Here is a 15,573-nt window from a genome sequence, read left to right as displayed (position 1 = left end):
GTCGGTGGCGAGTGCGGCGGGACGGAGCGTCCCGGGGCAGCACCCAGAGCGCGCTGCCCGCGGCGGCCCCACTGGCCGGCTGGTGGCCAGTGTCCCAGGGGCGCGGGGCGCAGGGCAGCGGCGGGGTGGGGCAGGATAAAACCTGGGGCGCCTGGGACCGTGTCCCCCCACCCCCGCTCGGCGGGCCTGGAATCCCGGGGGCGCGGCCGGGGGGCGCGGCGCGCTGCTATTGGCCGCGGGGCGGGCCGAGGGTGGGCGCGCCAAGGGGTCCCGGCGCCCAGAGCCGCGCCCCAGGCACAGCCGGCGGCGCCATGAGGGAGATCGTGCACATCCAGGCGGGCCAGTGCGGGAACCAGATCGGAACCAAGGTGGGCCGCGCGGGGCCGGGCCGGGCGGGCGGGGGCGCGGGGCGCGGGGCGGAACGGGGCCCGGGTCTCTGAGCGCCCCCCGGCCCTGCCCTCTGTCGCCCCCAGTTCTGGGAGGTGATCAGCGATGAGCACGGGATTGACCCGGCCGGAGGCTACGTCGGGGAGTCGGCGCTGCAGCTGGAGCGGATCAGCGTCTACTACAGCGAGTCGTCTTGTAAGTAGGGTCCCCCGCGTCTCTGCTGCTCTCGGGGGTCCCGCGGGGCGCCCACCCCTCCCGCGCCCGCTCCCCCCGGGCGGGACGTCCGCCCTCGGCCGGTTTCCAAGCAGCTGCTCCGGAGCCAGAAAGTCCTTAACGCCCGGAGCCGACTGAGTGAGTGGGAGGCGCCGCCCGCCTCCCTCCACCCGGGATTTGAAAATGCGGCTCTTAATAGAAGTTCTTTGGGGAGAAGTATTGCAGAGCACTCCGTTCGGAGGCGCCTCCTCTGGCCTGGGTTAGCCCACCAAGGAGACGTTATGCCCCTGGAAGCTGAAAAGTACAGACACTTTCACTGACGGAATCCAGAAAAGTTGCCGGGCTGTGGTTTATCCACATTTGGGAATAATATTACCCCTGCCCGGATATCTGCCTCTACAATACAGTTACTATGGATATGTTCTTTTGGTAACAATTTTTTATTATCCATTCTACTCAAAAAACAATCCCCCCCCCCACACACACACAGCACACACAACACCAAAAATAAACCCCTAACGGGGCCAGAATGATAGTACAACGTGTAGGGCGCTTGCCTTGTACACTTCAGCCGCATTGTATCCCTGAGTACCACCAGGAGTGATCTCTGAGTACAGAGACGGGAGTAACTCCTGAGCATAGGCAAGTGTGTCCCCAAACCAAATACCAAACAAACAAAAACTACCATTGAGAGACATCCAGAATGTGGCAGAAACCTGGGATCGAGTCACTCTCAGTTCTTTGGAATCATGCCACTTGATCACGTAAGAACTGGGAAAGCAGGAGAGATCTGTTAGCGATTTTTATCCATGTAGCAGCTATTCCAGAAAGTCCGAAACTGCAGGACCTTAAAGACAAACTTCATAGAGAGCACGGTAGAAAGTCCTGTTATACATGCAGGCACCGTACTTGCTAAACTACTCTCCAGCTGGGTTCCTTCCTGCAAACTGCATTTACATGTAGCAGGACAGGAATGAATATTAGAGCCTTCCCATGTTCTATCACATGAAGCCCATCCTCACTGGGAACAGTTTCTTGTTCCCTTGGCAGGGAAAGGCGCTGACAAATGAAAACTGCTCCCCCACACTCCTGCCAAGACGGTGGGGTGTGTGTGTGTGAAGGAGCAGAAAGAATGTCACAGCCTCACTGGAGTTTGCCCCAACACATAGCACTTATTGCCCTGGAGCTAGCACTTCCTGGCAGGAAAGAGGGGTTGGGTGAGCTGGAAAATGCAGGCACAGGAAGTCAGGAGACCTCTTCCCATCCTGCCCTCGCTGCACTTCCTCTGTGGCAGGCTGGGGCTGGTTTCCTCAGCTGCAGGGATTATGAGGGCAGCTAGATTCTCAGAGGCCCCTCCCTGCTTGGTTTTGTGATTCTGAGAATGCTGCCTACCCCCATAGTCTCTGCAGCTCCAGCCGCTGGGAATTGTTACAGTAAGTCCATTATTCTCCAAGCCCAAGGTAACCCTGGTGGGTGGCCTGTGTTCTCTTCCAGCTCAGAAATATGTGCCCAGGGCGGCCCTCGTGGACCTGGAGCCAGGCACCATGGACAGTGTACGCTCTGGGCCTTTTGGTCAACTCTTCCGGCCAGACAACTTTATTTTCGGTAGGTTCCATCTTCCCTACGCCCGTCTCTTTCCTTTCCGAACATCTGCCTCATGTGGTGCCAGATTAAAAGCATCGTGTGGAGGGGCTGGAGCGGTAGCACAGAGTAGAGTGATGCTTTACACAAGGTCAGCATGGGTTCAAGCCCAGCACCGCATCCCCAAGCCCACCCTGAGCACAGAGCCGGGAGTCAGCCATGAGCACTGCCAGGGGATGTGACCCCAAAGCAAAACAACAAAATCATAACTGCCCCTAACGCCCTGCAAACTGCTAGAGAAGATTCTCTGATAGTGTGACTGGCCCGTGTCACCCTATAGGCAGGATTCTGAGAGTCAAAGTTACTGCGAAATATATAAGTGGAATCAGAATTAGAATCCCTTCCGTTTTGTTTTGCATTTTGCACCACACCCTTCAGTGCTCAGGGCTTACTCCTATCAGGGCTCAGGGGACCATATGGGGGACTGAACCCAGGTCGCTAAGGCAAGTACCTGACTTGATATTGGATGGCACTCCACTATCTCTCTGGTCCCAGAGTCAGAATCTAAAAAGATTTTCATGCTACAGAAATTAGTTACCATGTCACACAGTGTCACCAAGATCATTCATGACACTCAAGATCCATGAGATCCTCAGGAAGATGCTAATGATTTCCCCCCCTGCCTCATCTTCCCATGGCCCACACAGAATGGCAGGGAAGGGGCAGTTTCTGATAACCTGTTGCAGTGTTTTGTCACCTTTGGCACCTCACAGAGACTAGGTCCAGACTCGCTGGTGTCCCTTTTCTCACACCTGAAAATCTAAATTCCTTATAGATGTCCTCCATTTTCTGATAAAATTCAGCTTGTCCATGATGAAACCACAACAAAATCAACTTCTGTGTGAGATGGAGTAGAAAGACTTTATTTAATGATTATGTACCAAACCTAGTACATAGCAAGCTTATTGGCAAAACATTAGAAGGATGTGCCCTATTCAGTTATAAGATGGGGTTGGAACAATAGTATAGTGGGAAGGGCATTTGCCTTGCAAGCAGCTGACCTGTGTTAGATCCCTGACATCCGATATAGTCCCCCTATGTGCTGCCAGGAGGAACTTTTGAGTGCAGAGCCAGCAGTAACCCCTGAGCATCGCCGGGTGTGGCCCAAAAACAAAAATAAGAAAAAGACAGCCATTTTCTTTTTCAGTATTTCTTGTTCCTAAGTTTCTATTTGATACAAAGAACAAAAGAAAGAGAGATGAGTCACTTGAAGAAAAAAGGGCAATCTGCAGAGATTCTCTTGGACTTTCCAGATAGGCCCTCAGCTGAACAGCTCTGAGATGACCTCAGTAAAGCAGCAGCCAGTCATGAGATTAAAACGCAGACACTGGAGCTGGGAAAACAGTCAGGGTCTAAGGTCCATGATCTGCATCCACGACTACATTACCAGCACGTTGTAGTCCCCTGAACACCACAGGGTTTGGGGAGCACTGCAACCAGTGACCCCCCTCCTCCTCTCCCACACACACAAGTTTCCTAAGCACCGCTTGGGAGCACCTCCCACCTCACCAAAGAAAACCCAGAACATTGAGCCAGGTTGGCTTAGAGGACTGAGCACATGGTTTATGCGAAACATATTGACCCTGTGGTTGAATCCCAGCACCATACGGTCCCTTGAGCACTGCTGTGTGGCCCCTGGCTGTGGCCCAGACACAAACCAAAAAATACAGTATCCTCCACAAACCCTGACATTATTACTGCTGAGTGACCAACAGTCCTGATTTGTTATGTGGGTCTGACTGGGTACTTGTTTTTTAAGGATACTAGACTTTCCCAGTTATACTTGATATAATTGTTGTAATTGATAACATAAAAATTATAATGGCAATGCATGTGGCCAACCCCAGCACCACATACAGTAACCCTGAGCCCTGCCAAGAATGATCCCTGAGTGTAGAGCCAGGGTCAAGCTCTGGGTACCATTAGATGTGACCAAAAGTCATAATGGCTAAATAATCTATTCGTAATAGTAATTAAACAAAATTTAGTAATTCAAAGTTAATTAAAAGAATAAAATATATGGACCTGAAGTAATATAAGGACATTGGTAGAGGATCTTGGACACTTGGGTGATAATGAAATCCAATAACTACATGAAAACCTTCAACATTGGGTTCCTGGAGTGATAGTAGTGCGGGTAGGTGTCTGCCTTACATACAGGTTTACAGGTGACCCAGGTTCTATCAGCACACCACTGGGAGTGATTCCTGAGTGCAGAGCCAGGAGCAAGTCCTGAATACTGCCAGGTGTGGTCCCAAAAAGAGAGAGAGAGAGAGAGAGAGAGAGAGAGAGAGAGAGAGAGAGAGAGAGAGAGAGAGAGAGACTGTATGGTTTTAAAAGTGAAAGTTACCTGCATTTGTACTTTTGAGTACAAGAGCAGAGCCTTAAACTTAAGGCTCCCTCCTTCCCTGGGGAAATGGGAGGTAGAGCAGGGGGTGCTGAAAAAACTGGGGAGCTGCCGCAGGAGCCCCACTGCCAAAGGCCAGAGACTGGCGCCCGTGTTCCAGAAGTTTCTGCGCTGATTAATGCACTGACGTTTTATCACAGAAGATGTCCAACTCATGACCCCAAATATTTAAGCAGGCACAGACGTTGCTATGAGACAGAGGCAAAATATTTTCAGGAGTCACCAGCTTCCTTTTTTTGTCAGAAGCAGAGGGAAGCGCATGGCTAATGGTGCTCTGAGTGTGGAGGGGCTGAAGGAGCCTGTGGGCTGGAAGCGCTGGAGTTTGATCTATAGCGTTTCCTACTGCCACTTACATTCAACTGCTGGTTGCAACAAAATGAATTAGCTCCTGGCCACTGACAGTGGCACTCACAGTTCTTCCTTTGTAAGGGTGCCTTCTCCTTCCTTCCTTCATCCCCTCCTTCTCCACTCCTTCCTCTCATCCTTCCTCCATCCCTCTTTCTCCCCTATCACTCCATGCTCTCCCTCTCCTTCTCTCTTCCCTCCCTTCCCTCTCTCCCTCCCTCTGTTCCTTGTCCCTCCCTCCCCCCTCCCTCTCTCCCTCCCTCCCTCCTTTGGAGGTTCCCAAACATGATCAGGTATAGCCCTGGAGGCTCCCATCATCATGGGGCCCTAGTACTGACCTGCTAGCCTCCCTCTCTCCCTCCCTCTCTCCCTCCCTCCTTCCCTCCCTCCCCCTCCTTGTCCTCTGGCCACTCCTAGTGCTTCTCAGCCAACCAGGCTAGCAGGTCAGTACTAGGGCCCTATGATGATGGGAGCCTCCAGGGCTGTACCTGATCATGTTTGGGAACCTCCAGAGCTTCACTCAGCAACGGCTCATGGGCTCGTGTGGTACCTATACCTGGTACTATATACAGGGCAGGTGAGTAAGAGCTGAGCTGCCCTGTCAGGTGGGGCTCAGAGCACAGGGGCTGATGCTTCTGTGGACAAGGGAAGGGCTCAGGGTAGCCTATTTGGGAGCAGTTAAGCTGGGCGGGAAATGTTACTGTTTTATGTTAACCATATGTCATGTTTTCATCCCAAAGTTAAGAGTGTGAGAAATGGAAACCCCTCATCACCCCTTGAGCAAAGCTGAATGTGGTCAAACAAAACGAAACAACCAAGTTCACTTTCATAATTACCCGCTTATTGATGACATTTAAAATTATTTTCAAGGCCAGAACAATGGTACAGTGGGTAGGGCATTTGCCATGAGGCCAACCTGGGTTCAATCCCCAGCATCCTATATGGTCGTCCGGGGAATCACCAGGAGTGATCATTGAGCACAGAGCTAGGAGTAAGCCCTGTGCACCACTGGGTATAGCCCCAAAACAAAAACAAAATAAAAAGTTAAAATTAAATTATTGGAAAGGGGGGGGTGGAGTGATAGTACAGTGAGGAGGGCACTTGCTTTGCATGCTACCAACCTGGGTTTGATCCCCAGCACCCCACATAGTCCCCTGAGCACTGCCAGGAGTAATTCCTGAGTGCAGAACAAGGAGTAAGCCCTGAGCACCACCAGATGTGGCCCTCCAAAACAACAACAAAACATTTTCCCTTGAAGCCATGTTTTCACAATTTTCTCTTTACTATGATAAAGTTGTTTGTTATTATTTATTTTTTTATGGGGTAGGTGTGCACATCTAGCAGTGCTCCTGGTTCTGTGCTTAAAAGGGTCCTCTTAGGAGTGACTTCTGTGCTTAGGAGCTCTGCATGCATAAAACCTAGGTTGATCCCTCTGACCACATTTCTCTGGGAACAAAATGATGTGTCGGAATCCAACCTGTGTTGACCGCGTGCAAGGCAAGCACCTTACCTCTTGTTCCTCTCACTAGTCTGTTTCCTTTTATCTTTATATTAATTACAAACCACTCTTCAGGGAGTAGTTGTCTAAATCTCATTTTGCACATGTGTGGAAATAATCTTAGAAAAAAAATTAATAAGCAAGATTAATGGGTCTTATGTATTTATTTACATTGTTCCAATACCATAAACTTTTTTTCCTAAGGACCAGAGGTAATACAGGAGGTAATACAGTTTGTCTTGCATGCAGCCCATGTGAGTTTGAATTTCAATATAACATACTGTCCCCTGAGTAGACTGGGGTCACTCCTGAATACAGAGCTAGAAATAGCCCTAGAACACTGCCAGCATGGCCCAAATACCCTCCTACCCCTCTATCCCTGAAATAAAAAAACAAAATCTTTTAGAGAAACTTAAAAACAAACAAACCCCAAAACATTTTAGCTGCTAATTTAGGGGCCAGGTTTGTAACTCAGAGGTGAGCACAAACTCTGCATGTATAAGGCCTAGGCTTGATCCCAGTGACCACATTAAAAATAGGATTAAGGAAATAAAAATTATAATTTGATGGAAATGAACATTATAATTTAATGGAAATGAACCACATAAGCTAAGAGATAAGAACAGAAATATCAGACAGGAAGAAAATGAGCACAGTTCCTTAAAGGAGTGAGCAAAAGAGGATGAAGCCAAGTTGTGATAAGGGGTAAGCCAGGGTGACACTACAGCAAGGAGGGTGCTTGCCTTGCACGCAGCTGACCCTGGTTCAACCCTCGGCACCCTATAGATGGTCCCCTGAGCACTGCCAGAAATTATCCCTGAGCACAGAGCCAGGAGTAAGTCCTGAACACAGCCAGATATGGTCCCAAAAAAGTGTGATAAGGAAGATGAATGGGAGTCAAAATCTGACGGTCCTTGAACTTTATTATAGGAGATCTGTAATTTAGTTATTTATTTGGCTTTGGGGTCATTCCTGGAGATGCTCAGGGCTCTGCACTCAGGAATATTCTTAGAGGTGCTCAGGAGACTATATGGGATACTGGGGATCGAACCCCACTCAGCCGCATGCAAGGCAAGTGCCCTACCCATTGTACTATCTCTCCAGATGCTTGTGTATTTTTAATGTAAGGGCCCCTCCTGGCCACGGCTGGGCCCAGGTATATGCTGCACCTGCTTGCCTGCCTATGTAAGGGACCACCAAGGCTACCCTGGGTGCTGAAGGGTGGTGTTCCACACAGTGGTGGGGAGCATTTTCCAGCCCCTCTTCCTTTTCCAGCACCTCAAGCATTCGTGTTTATGAGCTGTTCATTTTAGCACTGCCCTGCTGACACTTGGCACTCTTTTCTGGGTTCTGCTCTGTTCCAGGACAAACTGGTGCAGGGAACAACTGGGCAAAAGGCCACTACACGGAGGGCGCGGAGCTGGTGGACTCCGTGCTGGACGTGGTGCGGAAGGAGTGCGAGCACTGCGATTGTCTGCAGGGCTTCCAGCTCACGCACTCGCTGGGCGGGGGCACGGGCTCGGGCATGGGCACGCTGCTCATCAGCAAGATCCGCGAGGAGTACCCCGACCGCATCATGAACACCTTCAGCGTCATGCCCTCGCCCAAGGTGTCGGACACGGTGGTGGAGCCCTACAACGCCACCCTGTCGGTGCACCAGCTGGTGGAGAACACGGACGAGACGTACTGCATCGACAACGAGGCGCTGTACGACATCTGCTTCCGCACCCTCAAGCTCACCACGCCCACCTACGGCGACCTCAACCACCTGGTGTCAGCCACCATGAGCGGTGTCACCACCTCCCTGCGCTTCCCGGGCCAGCTCAACGCCGACCTGCGCAAGCTGGCCGTGAACATGGTGCCCTTCCCGCGCCTGCACTTCTTCATGCCTGGCTTCGCCCCGCTGACCGCCAGAGGCAGCCAGCAGTACCGGGCCCTGACGGTGCCAGAACTGACCCAGCAGATGTTCGATGCCAAGAACATGATGGCCGCGTGCGACCCGCGCCACGGGCGCTACCTGACCGTGGCCACCGTCTTCCGAGGCCCCATGTCCATGAAGGAGGTGGATGAGCAGATGCTGGCCATCCAGAACAAGAACAGCAGCTACTTCGTGGAGTGGATCCCCAACAACGTGAAGGTGGCCGTGTGCGACATCCCACCCCGGGGGCTGAAGATGGCCTCCACCTTCATCGGCAACAGCACGGCCATCCAGGAGCTGTTCAAGCGCATCTCGGAGCAGTTCTCTGCCATGTTCCGCCGCAAGGCCTTCCTGCACTGGTTCACTGGCGAGGGCATGGATGAGATGGAGTTCACGGAGGCTGAGAGCAACATGAACGACCTGGTGTCCGAGTACCAGCAGTACCAGGAAGCCACAGCCAACGATGGGGAGGAAACCTTTGAGGACGACGAAGAGGAGATTCACGAATAGCAGAGAGGTGCTGTCTCGGGTGCAAGGCAGATGTTCTTTTGTTAATGCCAGTGAATCATAACCCCAATGGCTGCACACGGTGTGCTGGTCCCCCTGGGTCCAGAAAGGCCCCTCTCAGATGCAATGAAACTGTCAATCACGTGGAATGAAGAAAGTGCATCAGAGTAGCAGGTGATTGGCAGGTCTACCCAACCACAAGATTTTCTACTGGACGCCTAAGAAGAACTCATGGGCTCATGAAGGGTTATATCAGCTTCACCCTCTATTTGCCTTTGAAGCCAGGTCTGAGAGTGGGTAGGGAAGTTAGAACGTGGTTTTCATCTTTTGTGAAGAAAGAAGGATCTGTGCAGTGCTGGATAATGCAGTATTGAACTTGAGAACAGTCACTCATAATAAAACACTAAAACCCTTCCTTGGTCTCTTTCTTCCACTTTCTACTTCCATGATAGAGTTCTTTGCCTTGGTGTAATGCTCCTTGGGGTCCTTCTCTCTTCTGGGATGAAATGCCCCCTGTAGCTAAGAACTCAGAGGAATGTGTTATCTGGAATTAGAGGCACTAAAAGTGGCCTCTGATTTCTCCCAGTCATAGAAGTCAGACACATGAAGTCAGAAGACAGTACAGGGGCTAAACCATTTGCCTTGTGTGTGGCTGAATCTGGTTCATTCCCCAACACTGTCTAGCCCTGCCCTTTCCCCCCACACTCCACCACCAGGAGTGATCCCTGAGTATCACCAAGAGTGGCCCAAAACACAAACACTTGAGCACGTGTAAACAAGAGCCCCTCAACCCCATGGACAAATAGCACCTTGACCTCCCTAGCCTGGAGCCACATCCACTCTCATTTACACAATCTTAGGGAGAAATAGGCCCCAAGCCCTTTCAGGCCCCTTTGAAAATTGATAACACACCTTGTTCTGACATTCTCACCCAGCCAGCTGAGGTTTGGGGGTCTAGTGTGGGGATCAGCTGCTTGACATCTGTCTCTCCAGAGCCATTTGAGCATGGCATCTCCCTACAGTGGTCAGCTATGCAGAGACCACGAACCATTTTCCACAGATGTATGAAGACACCACCAGCTGTCAGCCTGAGGTTCAACAGCATGGTATAGAACCAGTGAAGCGCTGTCCCCCAAGGGCCCCTGGATCTTGGGAGGAGCGAGGCCTCCTTCCATGATGGGGCTTTGATGGGGCAGCACTGCCCCCTCCCACCTCAAACTGGCACCCCATGGCAACCTGGATCAGAAGCGGGAAGCCGGAGCAGGACTTATGGTAGTTACCAAGGACAGATGCCAGGGGACTTGTAGAAGCTTTTGTCCCATCACCAGGTACTGGGTGAGTGGAGCTGGGAACCTTCCCCAGATAAGCTCAGGAAGGGCAGAGTGCAGCGTGAACCCTCAGGTCAGAGTGTCTGGGTGAAGGGTGCCAGTTGCTCCAGCATATGGGCCAAGCAGTATTTACCAAGCTTTAGTGGGTTTTTGCTTCGGTCTGCCCTCAGGAGCCATGCCAGGAGTAGGACCAGTCACAAAGATATAGCATCTTCTATAACTCCTCATGGAGCCCCCTGCTGGTCTGAGCATGACATAACACTACCAGTCGGGGGCAACTCCAGCCTGTCTGCACAAGGCTGGGCCTTCTGTCCTGTGCCTCCTGCCCAGAATCCCATGAGGTCCAGATCCTGATGGTGCTGTCCCGGTGACAGGAGAGGGCAGGTGGATGAAGCCGAGGGCCACTGAACTTTGGAGCTGCCCTACCTAATATCTTCTGTTAAGCACCCAGCTCAGCTTTCTCTCCGCTCAAGTTGGTATGTTTACACCTTTCTGAAATAGCGTGGAGGGTCCCAACTCAAGATCTCCCAAGGCAGGAGCTGATCCCAGGCAGGCACTGCCCCCCACCCACCCAACACCTTGTGCTGAAAGCTCTCACCCTGGCCAACAAGGAAGCCGCAGTTTACGGACCAGGCCCCTGGTTGGATTTGTGCTGGGAGTCTCGCCCTTTTCTGACCTGGGTAGACTCCCCCATGTCAGACATACCCTTGGAGGTGCTTCCTATCTCTCCCAGAACACCTTGGGCATTATTCCCTCATTGAGACCTTATATGGGGATGGCCAGTTCTGTTCCCATGGGAGGGTAGTGTGTGTCTATACTTATCCTGGGCCCCCTTGATCAGTAGAGTCTTGTCATAATGGCCCCTTCCTGGCCCAAGACAGTAGAGCCAATACAACTATTGGGCGGGACCAAGAGATGGTACAGGAGATTGGCTGTATGTCCCTGGCATGTGCCCACCTTAGGTTTAATTCCCAGCAACACACACACACACACACACACACACACACACTTGAGTATCACCAGGTATTGTTCTGGAGGCCACCAAGCATGGCAGGGGTTGCATGCATCTGAAGGTCTCATATCGCACCTAATATATTGATGTTGCAAGATTTCTTGGCGGGCGAGTCAACCCTCCTTAAAGAAAATAATAAATAAATAAGCGTCGAGTCAACCCTCCTTAAAGAAAGTAATAAATAAATAAGCATCAGAGTCTAAACAGATGCTTACAGGAAACCACACCATGAATCACATAAAAAGTTTTTCTGCCCCCTTGGACATCTGGCAATGCCATTTAAACCAGCACATGCTACCCTAGACATCCACGCAAGAGGGTAAAAGAGAAGCATCATCTAGTGCAGGGAGCACCAGGAGCTCTAGTCTGGGATCAGGGATCAGGGCCAGGGTCCTGCACATGGCTAGGACTGATTTCTTGAATCTGGAACACAAGTGTTTTACACACACCCTAGAACAGAGACCCTCAGAATTATTTGCCCCGCCACCATTTTTTTGTTTGTTTTTCTGTTTTGTTTTTAAGATAAAAACCACTCCCTGCTGGAAATTTATCTTCTTTAATTGAACAAAGAGAAAGTCCCCTGCAATCCCAGGGTTGGTAGGACCCAGTTTAGGAAACTGGTCTAGAGACTTGGCAGTTCCACACCAAATCCAGAGGAAAAGAGCTATAACATGCTACAGAGACAGAGGAAGCATGCATGCAGGTGGCAGTACCCTGGCTTCCTAGTTCCTACACAAAGACAAGCACCAGCATTGCAGAAATCAAGTGCATATTCCTGTTGGTGGGGTAGATAAAGAAAGAGGCTACTCACATCTGTATTTATGCAGGTGTGTGGCCATCCAGAGTAGGGCAGGTTATGTCCATTCCTTCTCAGGGTAAGGCCTGTGAAATCCTTGACTCCATCTATGTTCTGTGATGAGACAGACTAATCACGTAAAATGGAGGGAAAATGCATCCCTAAGTCCCCCCATGGCCTGGGCAGAGACGAGCTCCCCACCATGGAGCTTGTCTTAGGAGCAGGGGTTTAATGAAAGGTTCTAGGCCTCAGAGCCTGTCTCCTCGTTCCAGAGGCCTTTGCTAAGCCTCTCTGTTCCCGGATGTGGAGGAGCCACACCCAGCCCTAAACTTGGAATTCAGAGCTCCCAAACCACCATCATCAGCCACATCATGCCATGCACCCTCAGGAATGGAAGCGTCTGGCACAGAAGTGCAGAAATTCCTAGACTCCTTGAGAACACCCAGAGTGAGCCTGAGGTGGGTACTCATTCCTCCTGCTCCGGGATCTGCTGCCTCTCAAATGCAGGCTTCAAAGCCAGAAGAGACGTTGGCTCAGCCTGCCCCCTGGGATGGGAATATAGAACTCCACTTCAGAGTTTGCTCACTGGGTGGTGGGTATCTCATTCAAGTGGAGCTATGTGAAGCGAGGGCAGGCCACACTCCCCACAGGATTCTCAATGATGAACAAAAATGGACAATAGGATTCTGTGTCTATTCTGTGCCTATCTTAGAAGCCTAGTGATGCGCTTAGGATGGGCGGGGATATGAACGGGCCATGCAGAGTCTTAGAGAGGGTGCTGGTAAGGTCCTATTTTTCACTCTGGGTGGGGTTGCACAGCTGGGCTTCTGGTTCTGAGAACTCAGTTATGTATTTGTTGGAATATAGCTCTAAACATTTTAGGTTTAACATTGGTTTGTCCTTCCTCCCTTGCTGCAAGGAGTTTAGGTCTATTGGTTACACCCATCACAGTGCTCCCGAGGCACTCCCATTCCTCTGTGTTTATCTTTAGCCTCTTTGTGCTCTGCCTCCCCAACCAGTTAATCACCTATATCCCCAAATCAGACCCTGTAATTCGTAAGGTTAGATTCTTCTAAGGACTCTGAATTCTGCATTTGTAAGTGAAATATTGCTTTTCTCTTTCCCTTATGTCCTTGCATAGTTTACTTTCGAGCAATGTCTTTTTTGTATAGACACAGGAAGACAATTAATACTATGCTTTTGTAACTTGGGAGTTAATTGACTCCCGATAATATTTACTCCTGAACATCTCTCATCTTTACTCAACTTAAGCCTCATTTGTCCTTAGTTCCTAACACTCCAAAAGCAGGATCCTGACGAAGGGACTGGATGGACCCAGGGCAAGTGGTAAGCTATCCTGGCAGCAAAACAAGAGTGCCAAAAAATTTACAGTAAGTTAAGAGCACGGTCATCACATGCTGAGCCACAAAACATACCTCCATAAAATTAAGAAGATACTGTATCAATGATCTTCTCAGACCATGGTATGCTGAAAATAGAAGTAAATCACACACACAAACAGAAAATCAAATCAAACACCTGAACATTAAACAGCTCACTATTGAAAAATGAGTGGCTTAGGAAGGAAATCAAAGAAGAAATCAAACGATTCCTGGAAATGAACGAAAATGAGGACACGAGTTACCAAAACTTATGAGACATGGCAAAAGCTGTGTTAAGAGGAAAGTTTATAGCTCTACAAGCATTCCTCAGGAAGAAAGAGTGAGAGCATATAAATAACCTAACCTCATAGCTTAAGAGCTTGGAGAATGACAGACAAAAGGAGCCCAATCTGAGCAGGAAGAAGGAACTAATGAAACTTAGAGCAGAAATTAACGAGATGGAAACCCAAAAACAATCTGAAAGATCAGATCAAGAGCTGTTTCTTAGAGAAAATAAACAAGATAGATAAACCTCTAGCAAGAATCACAAAGAAAGGGAGAGAGAAAAACCCTAATACACTGAATCAGAAATGAAAAGGGGAACATCACAACAAAAACTACAGAAATTCAAAGGATCCTTGGAGATTACTTTGAGAAGCTTTATGCCATGAAACAAGAAAACCTCGAGGAAATGAATAAATTTCTGGATTCCTATAGACTCCTGAGGCTGAACCAAACAGTTTCTATGAAGCAAATATCACCCTGATACCAAAAGCAGACAGAGCTACCACAAAGAAAGAGAATTACAGGCCTATATTCCTAACGAACAGAGATGCAAAGATCCTCAACAAAATATTAATAAATATAATCCAATGACTTATCAAAAAGATCATACACCATGACCAAGTGGGATTCATCCCAGGGATGCAAGGATGGTTTAACATTCACAAGTCAATCAACATAATTCATCATATCAATAAAAGAAATAATAAAAACCATATGATCATATCAATAGACACAGAGAAAGCGTTTGACAAGATCCAGCACCTATTTATTATGAAAACTCTCAGCAAAATTGGCATCAAATGAACTTTCCTCAATATAGTCAAAGCGATTTACCACAAGCCCATGGCAAGCATCATTCTCAGTGGGGAAAAACTAGAAGCCTTCCCTCTAAGATTAGACACAAGACAAGGCTGTCTACTCTTAACACTCCTATTCAATATAATATAGTAAAGTGGCAGGCTACAGAATCAACATCCAAAAGTCCATGGCTTTCTTATATACAACTAACAAAAGAGAAGAAAGAGACATTAAAAAAATCCCATTCACAATAGTAGCTCAGAAATTCAAGTACCTCGGAATCAGCTTAACCAAACAGGTGAAGGACCTATACAAGGAAAAATACAAAACACTACTTCAAGAAATAAAAGAGGACTAGAAAATGTAGATACAACCCCTGCTCATGGATAGGGAGGATTAACATTATCAAAATGGCAATACTGCCCAAAGCACTATACAAATTTAATGTGGTCCCTATCAGGATATCCATGACATTTTTCAAAGAAGTAGACAAAACACTCCTGAAATTCATATGGAACATTAAACACTCATGAATAGCTAAAGCAATCCTTGGGAAAAAGAAGATGGGAAGCATCACCTTTCCCAACTTCAAACTGTACTGCAAAGCAGTAGTAATGAAAACAGCATGGTATCGGGCTAGAAACACACCCTCAGACCAATGGAACAGAGTTGAATATTCTGTCACAGACTCCCAAATATATGACCACTTAATCTTTGACAAAGAAGCAAGAAATGTGAAGTGGAACAAGGAAAGCCTCTTCAACAAGTGATGCTGGGAAATCTGGATAGCTACCTGCAAAAAAATGAACTCTGACCTCTGTCTAATGCCGGGCACAAAAGTCAGATCAAAGTGTATTAAAGACCTCAATTTCAGACATGAATCCATAAGGTACCTAGACGAAAATGTAGGCAGAACCCTCCGTGACACTGACGCTAAAAGCATCTTTAAGGATGAAACACCATTGACCAAGCAAGTGGAAACAAACATAAACAAATGGAACTACATCAAACTAGGAAGTTTCTGCACCTCAAAGAAACAGTGACTAAAATACAGAG

General features: G+C 48.9%; 1 protein-coding gene across 1 annotated transcript; it reads left to right on the top strand.

Moving 5' to 3' along the window:
- Nucleotides 1–264: 264 nt before the first annotated feature.
- On the top strand, nucleotides 265–9,285 carry TUBB6 (tubulin beta 6 class V). Its single transcript, XM_056137923.1, has 4 exons — nucleotides 265–368; nucleotides 474–582; nucleotides 2,095–2,205; nucleotides 7,856–9,285. Exons 1-4 carry the CDS (start codon nucleotides 312–314, stop codon nucleotides 8,917–8,919), a joined length of 1,341 nt encoding a protein of 446 aa, XP_055993898.1. The 5' UTR covers nucleotides 265–311; the 3' UTR covers nucleotides 8,920–9,285.
- Nucleotides 9,286–15,573: the final 6,288 nt, after the last annotated feature.

Source organism: Sorex fumeus, unplaced genomic scaffold (assembly GCF_029834395.1).
Source record: "Sorex fumeus unplaced genomic scaffold, SorFum_2.1 ptg000128l, whole genome shotgun sequence".
Taxonomy (NCBI): domain Eukaryota; kingdom Metazoa; phylum Chordata; class Mammalia; order Eulipotyphla; family Soricidae; genus Sorex; species Sorex fumeus.
Note: the sequence above shows the minus strand (reverse complement) of the source record. Positions and strands in the feature narration are given on the sequence as shown.